The 10,152-nt window shown below is 37.3% G+C and overlaps 1 protein-coding gene across 1 annotated transcript; it reads right to left on the bottom strand.

The window, feature by feature from the left end:
* Window positions 1-7,321: 7,321 nt before the first annotated feature.
* LOC149790132 (cyclic GMP-AMP synthase-like receptor 2) lies at window positions 7,322-8,182 on the bottom strand. The gene is made up of 2 exons (XM_089973171.1): window positions 7,909-8,182; window positions 7,322-7,647 (listed from the first exon to the last, which is right to left on the bottom strand). Exons 1-2 carry the CDS (start codon window positions 8,159-8,161, stop codon window positions 7,322-7,324), a joined length of 579 nt encoding a protein of 192 aa, XP_089829297.1. The 5' UTR covers window positions 8,162-8,182.
* Between the last annotated feature and the right edge of the window lie 1,970 nt (window positions 8,183-10,152).

Here is a 10,152-nt window from a genome sequence, read left to right on the forward strand (position 1 = left end):
GGATGAAATAAACAAAAATGTTAATTACATATTCAAATATTTCTACTACTCGTTTCCTCGTAAACTGACAGCTAACGTAACACCATATCTGGAATTACATATCCTGTAGAACGATAAATTACGATGTTCAATTAAAATGCATTAAAAGAAACAACTTAATTCCATAGCAGCAAAACGTTGGAAGAAAAATTTAAATAATATCGCTATGGGAGGTTGCCGGGTGATATTTCAAATTCTGTTTTTCCCAAGCTATGTTTTAACATATAAGCCTACATTATCCAAATTGTGTTTTAATTCCCAGGATTCGTTTTGAAGCAAGTGGAAGTCGATAACCTCTATGCAACACTCAAAAAAAAAAAGTAATGTTATTTCTCTGTTCCAAATCAAAACAGTTCTTGATAATGCAACTGAACTATTACTAATTGCATGGTACTTTAACGGGATGTACGGAATCATTGAACCGTTTTCTACCCAACATACACTCTTTGCCAAACGACTAATTCATCAGAAATGCATGACTAAAATCAAGTCTTGGTGGGGAAGAGTATTTCCACTGTTAATAAACCACACATTTATATTTCTTAAACATTAATATCCCAACACAGTTTATTACGTATTCGGTTGTTGGCTTGTATATAACATTGCTGAATTAGTGGTCACGTGATAATATATATCTAGCTTGCAAGGAGTATGTATCCGTAACAAGGACCTAGTCAGAGAAGGTAATAAGAGAAAAAGAATGTAATTTGATTTGTGATTGTAAGGCAGCACTGGTTTAACTTGTGTTTGTAAGAACATTGATAGATATCGTTTAGGAGTTGATAATATTTTTCCTTACATTGATCTTTCGAGCATATACATACATACATACATACATACAGACAGGCAGGCAGACAGACAGACACACACACACACACATACATACATACATACATACATACGTGTGAGTCATGCTGTAAGTGTTAGTTTTTCCTTCACTGAATCAGATCTATGTCTCTCTCTTTATTAATTATAGTACATCCGGCGAATGAACGAGAGAGCGAGAGAAAAGCAGCCTTAAGGATAAATATTATGGTAAATTATTGGTAGATATTATGGTTGATTTCTTGTACATATATGACAAACAATGGTTACTTTCGTACGTGAATTAAGTATCATCTTGCTCTCTTGCATTAATAGATTTCGCACGAAAGCAACGTCAAATCAGTATAACTACCTAAATATGATAGTACAAATATACATTCTCAACAGTAGTTTTAATAAGCATTATTTGATTTCATAATCATTGTTCACAGTTGTAAGGCAACACGATAAAGCGCTAAACGATACCAGCCACGCGTTTGCCTCATATGTTGCGTGACATCGCGGTCATTGTAGAGGTGTTCAAAATGAGGCATAATCATATTCTAATTTGTCGGTATTGTAAGTACATATATGAGTTAATTTTATATAATAATTGCAAAATCGACATTAGCTACCTTTCATACTATCATTACAGAGTTCCTGAACTAAACGAGAGTTTTAAGGACATGCAATAGAAATATAATTCTTATAATATCGCTCATCTAATGTCTTTCTTTTTCGTGTCAAAGATGAGTTTCTATTGCAAAGGTCTTGATATTTTAATTACTGCAAAGCAAATATGATTTTCTGTAAATTTGGAGAAATCCGTTATTGTAGGGTTTTAGCAGGACTGATTAAGTCATATTTGCAGGTTGGAAATTTCCAATCAGTCCCGCAAAAACATGGTATAAATAAATATACATATTTCAGAATACTAAAAATGGACGTCACCCTATAATATTTGCAAAACTAACAATACCGTTATTGTTCTTTCCCCTGTTAAAATATGCGTTTGACATGTCGTTGAAAACGTGTCGAGAAAATTAAGCTTTGTTGTTCATAGTTTTTGAACAGAGATGGTAACTCAATTGTAAGCTTATTCAAAGATGAACAAAATTCAATTGTAATGGGTGTAAATTAAAGAAAGGTTACTATGCCCCGTAATGGTAAAAGTAATCAATATTTCCTCAATAATTAGCCTTTGTGCAAACAGACTGTCTGCATCTTTGAAGGAACACCTTTCATATGTTACCTTTGTAACAGGCTGATCCTGGATAGGATTAGATTATGACAAAGACACTGACAGCAATTTACTGAATGAGATGTTTATATTTAATGTGATTGAAATGTGAACATCAAACTCGTATGCATAAAATCCAAGAATTGATTTAACAGAATGATGCGCATCGAGTTAAACAGCTGATATAAGGAAATGATACAATTCCTAACTGGAACTAATCAGGACATTAAACTTGAAAGAGTAATCATAAAGAATCAATTTATGGAAATTATGAACAAATATGATTGATAGATGGATCTATCTTCATGGATGATCAATGTTTGTGATTTAAATACAAACAAATCAGAATGATTCATTTACCACAAAGGGTGATCAAAATATGGAATTTGTGCAAAAGTAAGAATATTGTTTCCTAAAGTAGAACATATACATGTATATATTTATATATATAGTGTTACTGAATATATTGATTTGATTTTCAATCAAATAGTCATACTAAATAATTTAACAACGAAGAAATATAATTCGTGGTGTGCAGTTGATGACCACGACGTATCTTTAGTTCGTCGGATAGTCTAGAAGTCACCACGCATGACCCACCCCACCCAGTTTGCGGAATGATATACCTAAAGATCCTTGTTAGAGCTGCAGACCCATTGGTTCCGAAGCCTTTGGTATATCACAACGAGAAAACTAATACCTTCCTCCAAGCCAACGTAATAACCTGCAATAGCCCACATGTATTTACGAAACCCCACTGCGTCCCACGACGTTCCATCCAATTTATCACCTCTATATACAAAATCAGCTCTATAGCTGATGATTTCGCCCGTGTTGTGGACATCTTCCTGAAACTTTGTACTGTGTTTAGATCATACTGTCCGATTTGACTCTATAAGTATACTGGTTTTGGTGTAATTCGTCGCCAGAGAGCTCAAGGTAATCGGCTTTCTCACTGCAAGTACCTTACTCGTGCAGCTTTGGATGAGCATGATTTTCCAATCCGTCTAACCATGAACAGGCGCCTACATTTTAGGACCCTCGAGGTGCATCGATTCGGAAACATTATGACTGTAAAGTCAATGACCAATGAACAATCTTGAATTGGTGACTTCTGCTTTATTCAAATACACTAGATACTGGTGATCCTTTTCAAGGACAAATTCCCAATCGAAAAGGTACATGTGAAATTTTCCAATTCACTACACCAGTGCGAAACATCCCGTTTCGATCATGGCATAGTTTTGTTCCAGAGAAAGCAATTTCATAACGGCATAAGCTAACTTGTGGCTAACGTTACCCCCTCTTGCTCCTGTAACAAAACTGCTCCAAATCCTGTGTCTAATTATTTCTCAATACCATCGATTTATGCAGTTCTGGGAACTTATGGATTGATGTACTGGCAACTTTAGGATTGGTGTCCTGGCAACATTAGGATCAGTGTACTGATTAAAACTTTCTTTACATGCGATCCAAGTCACTATATCGGGTTAGCATTTCCTACTTAATTATGTCAATGGACAAGCTAAACTAGCGTAATTTCACGTCAACCCAAGGAGCGATCGAATTTTTGTCTTGGTTTCGGATCTAGGAGCATCTCTGATCGTGTCAATTTTGTCAGGATAGTGTGGATTTTTATATGCCTCGACCCAGGTACTAGATGGTCACAGCATCCCATATTAAAATATGTTACAGTACACTTGGTGGGCCAGCTATGGCATTGTCCTTGTGGAGTTTGTCACACATATTGATTAATAATATAATAAGCTCTTTCCAGTTACGCGTGTATACACTAAACTAGGCAACGAAACTTCTTATGTTTTCCATGCCTGTTACGATGAAAGCACTAAGCACTGTGGTTGAGAAAACCAAAATATGTGACTTTAAACTAGTAACGACCTTAAATGTTAGCGAATGCGCGGATATTAACATCGATAGGGATCTACTAATATCCTTTGGTTAAAATTAAACTTATAAGTAAATAATTGCGCCACTAATTCTATGAAAAGGCCCTCCATATCTTGCATCGGTTCCGCATAAAATAGGATAATTTGTTTAGCTGAGGACAGTCTATTTAAAAGTGGTTTCTTCCGTCTTTCTTACTAACCTATACCACGGAGGACGAATACAGGCAGCTGTAGAGTTCATTCACCACCACCCCGGTCTAACACTTTACCTAATGCTTCATCGATTGTCGTCCGTGCACTAGAGGGTGTTGGATATCCTTTTAATTCAGATCAGCTCTAAAGTTTGTCATGTTTAACCAACATAATATGGGTTCGTCTTTCCGCAAATGCATCTGGATATTTACACAATATCACCTTGATTTGATGACGTTGACCTTCATGTATATCTGGGCAGACGCTGGCTTTGTGTACTTTCTTTCTTCCATATCCTATTTGACACGAAAGTGGAGTTTCTGTACTGGTATCTAATTCCGGTTCGCCTTCCAAGGTCACGGATGCGATCAATGCTAGTGCAAAATTTAATGTCATGAGATAGCAGTAACGACTTTAGGAACCTTAAACTTACGTAATCGCTGTTTCCAGCTTTGCCCCTATGTTCCACTGCTTACATAATATGAAACCGGAACCTCGACATGGTTGGAAGTCAAGAGCCTTCGACATTACCAATCGCTAACTCGCAAAGGCGATTGTCCATGTACAAAGTTTTGACGGTTTTGGTCAAGAAATGCGTCTCGATTTGTATCCTAGTGACGAGAACGGGATCATTCGTTTCATCCAACAACATACATGGGCATTTCCAACCAAGTATTTGGTCTTCCGTAACTAGACGCATCTGTACCACGAGCACGTGCATCTGGTGTCGCGTAAAACTGGGACTTCTTGATCTCGACCGCTGACGGTACTACTAGCTTCTTTACGGGGGTGCAGGTGAACCAGTCCGTATGAATCTGGGAAAATGTGCCAAAGTGGAACTGATATTTCGGGGATGGGGGTGGTTTCATTCAAATTGGGAAGTAGAACCAGAGTGCACTCGATGTGGTTAGGAACTTGATATTTTGTGATTGTGTGTAGGGTGTGTGGGAGAGTCGGGTATTGCATATGATGTTTTATTTATTTTTTGTACCATCATCTTATCGTACATAAATAACAATAACACAAGTCTCCTCATTCACACACATTGTGTTTGCGTTATTCATTTAGTCCAAATTCCACTCGGTTCAAATATGTAACAAGGACAGATTGCAACGTTAAACCATTACAGTACTCAGCAGTTCGCATACATACATGGATAAAAACAAAGTTGGTAACCAACTTTCAGAAGTTCACGAGCTAGAAAATGGAACTCTACAGTGCAATGTACCGTGCCCAAATTTGGTTAACATCATGATTAACGACATGTAACAGTGGGTGAACCAGTTCAGCTATGACCACATAATTTAGAAAGCGCGAAACACATCTTAAGTGCTCAGATTGTTTAAACTGTAAATCTTGTTTATTTGAAAATACGTCATTCGTGCTTTAAGATCTGAGCAGGATTAATTGAACTAATGTTGTGTCTATTAGATAATGTCGGATGGAATTGATAAAAATGATTATATTACAGGAAATGAAAAGATCTCACCAAACTAACATTGTTAGAAATAGGGACTTCAATTTATATTGAAATTTCACGTAAGGATATTGTAGTAGTGTCATCCAACACAAACGTTTTAGCACATCACTACTACATGGGCCACCAAAGGCACATCCAATCCATCAGCCTTTGGTTTAATTGGGATGTCCACCAGACGTTTAATCAAAACTCTAATAATTAGGTCCTGCTTCTGTAATTCTGTGATTATTTGAGATTTAATTCGCAATAATAAAGTTTTAACATTTTGACTTTTGTATCCAAGGAAACTTTTAATTTTGCAAAGCTTATTCTATTCTTCTTACTCTTTTATATTACTTATTTTAAGACCACATAGTCTTAATAGTTCTAAGATTGCAATTAGAAAGATACAAACATTATAAAATGTCATTAGGTACATTTAGCACGTAAAAGTATATTTTTTAAATGATTTCTTTCTCCTGTAACGTCCCTTTCGTTCATTATCTCTGGCGCAGCAACCTAAAAGCATCATTAATTAGAAAAAATATCTGCCACATTGCAGCATTGTGTGTATTATTTAACCGCATTGATATGCAGAGTACTTTGCATGAGTCAATATACATCCCCTCCTGCTTTAAACAACATGCCAGCAGGTTAAGAGCGGATGCTCTGTAGCTTAGACGTTTGTAAAAATGCGACCCACAGCACGTTGTCCAAGGCGACCATCTTGTGTGAAGTTTTGCCCTGTCGGAAGTAACACTGGTACTCAAGGTAGTGCAAGAAAAATTTTGGATCAACAAAAGCACTCTGGGAAGAACAGATGGCAGCTATGAATGACCTAGATAGGAGCATCTCCAGAATTAATTCTTTAGTCAGGCAATGAATCTCTGATTGAAAATATGATACTGAAAAGGCAACATATTGTCTCACAAAATCGGCTGCTGAGAGATTGTCCTCCAATATTTTACAGAGAGCATGTTCTGAGGGAACAGTACCGGCATTCCTAACAATGTCTATATAATTCTCTTGAATCTGATGAAGAACATTCTCTGCCATGATGCAATTATCCTGCGTCAAATAAAAAGCAGCCAGTTTCAGTCTTCCAGAGGCAACATCAGACGAGCAGCCCAACACGAGAAGCTCGTGAGCGATATCAAGACTTTCTTGGTCAATTACTTCCTGTGCTAAACACTGGGAGGCCAGATCTGACCCAAGACTAGATGAACAAACCATCTTAAGTACTGCCGGTATTGTTGTATGTGTACAACATATTTTCTTCACAAAAACAATTTTGTTAACCAGATCTTGACATCCAAGTCTCACCCCAGCATTTTCGATGCAATGAGTTAAAGTAGCCATTGCAAACCCCATACATTTCACGCCATCTTTCGCCTGATTCACTGAATCGATTAGAGATGACTGACAAAGACGAGTCAGTCTCTGACCTATGTCATCACATGACAGCCTGAGGAGATATTTTCCCTCCTGTCTCAGGAGTTCATGAAGAATAGCTAGCAACTGAACTTGTATACGGCCATACACTTTACCATGGAACATGTTCTCTCCTGGTATAAAGTAATTTGGGCAGTAACCAATTTTAACCCATTGGCACAGTGTTCTCAAACATAGATCAACACACAATAAGAGATTTTCGGGTTGCCACAGGGAAGACGGTGTACTTTACAACATGTAGAATACACGCGTCTTGCAGTGATAACTGCTCAACGCTTTTTCTCCAAAACTTGGTTGCACGAACTGTTTCTTGATCATTTTCAGCAAAACATAGCATTTGTATTGAGTTGAGTTCAATTGCCACACAAGAATTTTTTCTCCATATGAAATGGATATTCTCCATTCCAGATGTTTCTCTGGACTGAGTGGATGACCTACTGGAACCAGTAGAGCACCAGTCTGCTTGATAAGAGCTATATTTGCTTGAGATGAGTAGTTGTTGATTCTGCTTTCCCACTGAGAGGCCTGACCAGGCCAAGATCTGACTCTCAATGCTATGACACAATCCATTGAAAATTTTACTTAGCCTGCCTTGAAGGCTGGACCATGCGGCTCCACACCAAATGTGGAATACAAATTACCACTGCATAAAACAGATCGACCGAAAGAATCCATTAAGTGCCATTCATCTTGATCATTGAACACTGGTAATGATGAATGTCTATCCACCAACTGTAATTTCACATACCCTGGCGGAGTTCTCGCATCACTGATCATGATGTATGTTAATTTATACGTTTCCGAGGACGGGATACTCTGCAGCACGCCGAAGTGGGGAAAACAAGCAAGGATATCAAGGTCTGACTGTAGTCCTTGGGTGGTGGTAGCCTCAGCTTGACTCCCAAAGATATGATGAGGAAATTCCGAAACCATAGATTCAATCTCATCTGCCTGAAACATCATGTTTATTCTCTTCCAAGGTATATTCTCCCTCAGTCCCACTTTGTCCAGGACATTGATTAATCTAAGAGATACATCGCTATAATACTCTGGAATGATTCCTTCCATTATTCTCTACGTGCATTTGGATACCTGCAAAATAATAATAATAATAATAATAATAAAAATGATAATATGAAAAGACTCATTCGTTTCATATATTCAATCATCTATATTCTTTCCTCTTAAAATGTTTGCAATCGAAATATCGGAAATTAATTTACCGTCATTGAAATAACTTACTCTTCTATTTACTCTGACGTGTAGCGCGGGGTATAGTTAAAATGTATAATTCTGCAACGTATCCAAGCTAATAATATTTAAAATGTTCTCCTTTTCGTATCAATGTTATCAGAGCGCATTTTTAAATCTCTTTGCACCATTCCATCATGAAAAAGCAATCATATGTCCAACCCAGTTCAAACAAATGCATTAGCACATGTCATAACACGTGCAGGGAATCTTGTGGAAGAAACGATGGGTGTTTCAGCAGTGAAACAAAGTCTTTAATAGGTGACCATTACGTCAATGAATCCTATCCCATACCCCTCTACACATTTCTTCGTCTGGTTATCCAATTTGTAAAGGCCAATTTGTATCAACTTCTTGTTATGGTTTTCATATAGTGATCAACTTTACTTCTTACCGCATGGCGGCTTTCAACATCGTATGTACCTCAGGGTGGTTTAGTTGTGTCACATACCATTTAGCAACACCTTGGAGGTACAAACATATCCAGTGACGCAAGCGGAGTTATTTATGTTACTTGGAAGACCGCGTTTTTTGCAGATAAAACGCATGAATAGAAAACTCTTGTGTCAGTATAAGTCTTGCGATTTGCGGTCTCTGTTCATTTTCCTCGATCCAGACATTATTTTGAAAATCAGATTCAAACGTGTCTTGTCACAGGTTGTCGGGGTGATATTTCAGCTTTTTTCCAACGCTATATTTTATCATGTAAACCTTCATTATCCAACTTGTGTTGTAATTCCCAGGGTTCATTTTAAAGCAAGTGGAAGTCGATAACTTCGATATAACAGGCAAAGTAAAACCTGTTATATCTATGTTCTAAATCTAAAGAGTACTTTATATTGTAACTGAAATATCACGAATCCGATGGTACTTTCCAGGGAGATATGGAAACCTACAAACATTTTAAATCCAATACACATTTTGATTTCACCAGCAGAGTGTCAATGCTTGAAATGCTTAACGGAGTGAGAACCTCAGTGGCTGGGATATTGTCCTCGTCCGTATCCTGTGAATGTAGCTTACAGTGAATGTAGTGTACCTTTGATTGCGACATTTGCAAGTTTCATTTTTTAATAATGGCGAATGTAACTTGTATGTATTGGAGTGACTTTGAAATGGATGGACATATATATGAGTATTAGTTAGCATATTCTAAGTGCTGTTATGTTGTCATTCAGTAATAATTCCGTAATATAATATCGCATGCACACTTTGATTTTTGCCAGATTGCACTGTATCTGTTTGAGGCATATGTCGTTCGCAGTTTCTGAACGAAATGTTTGTTTACACGTCTGGAAAGGAGGTAACATTCTGCACTGTTGAAAATACTTCAAGGCCTTTAACATGTCTTAGATCGCGCGCTGCCTTTGGGGGTCCTAACCCAAAAAAAGCCTTGATTAACTGAGCACATTGCACTTTATGTCGACCTTGTGTAAATATTTACTGCACATGACTGCCAAATTATGATTTATGACCCGAAAGTGGTTGGGTGAGAGAAAAAGTGGAGCGAGAAGATTACGCCAACTCTAACCTGTTACCAACGTTGAATTTTGAATCACCGGCAAGCAACCAGGTTATGAAGGAATGCGGTACGATTGAGTTAACTCGCACACTCGATTTCATTATGATAATTTGTCTTCCATGTTTCAAAAGAATGGCGAGGAATCGAATTTTACGACAAATCTTTCAAGGGTTACAAATGACATTCTTTGAAAGTAAGAATATATGTTGCTTTGTTACTAAGTAAGAATGCTGTTACAAACTAAGAAGAATGTCTATGTTCTAACAAAAAGTAAGAGGACTGGTCA

Source organism: Sinohyriopsis cumingii, chromosome 10 (genome assembly GCF_028554795.1).
Source record: "Sinohyriopsis cumingii isolate HCF-2022 chromosome 10, ASM2855479v2, whole genome shotgun sequence".
Taxonomy (NCBI): Eukaryota; Metazoa; Mollusca; class Bivalvia; order Unionida; family Unionidae; genus Sinohyriopsis; species Sinohyriopsis cumingii.

Bases quoted from the DNA above. Each gene is read 5' to 3' on its own strand.
- LOC149790132 (XM_089973171.1), bottom strand. From the start codon at position 8,161: ATGGAAGGAATCATTCCAGAGTATTATAGCGATGTATCTCTTAGATTA. The intron at 7,648-7,908 runs GTATCCCGTCCT...ATTGTGTCATAG, and splicing joins CCACTTCGGCGTGCTGCAGA to CATTGAGAGTCAGATCTTGG.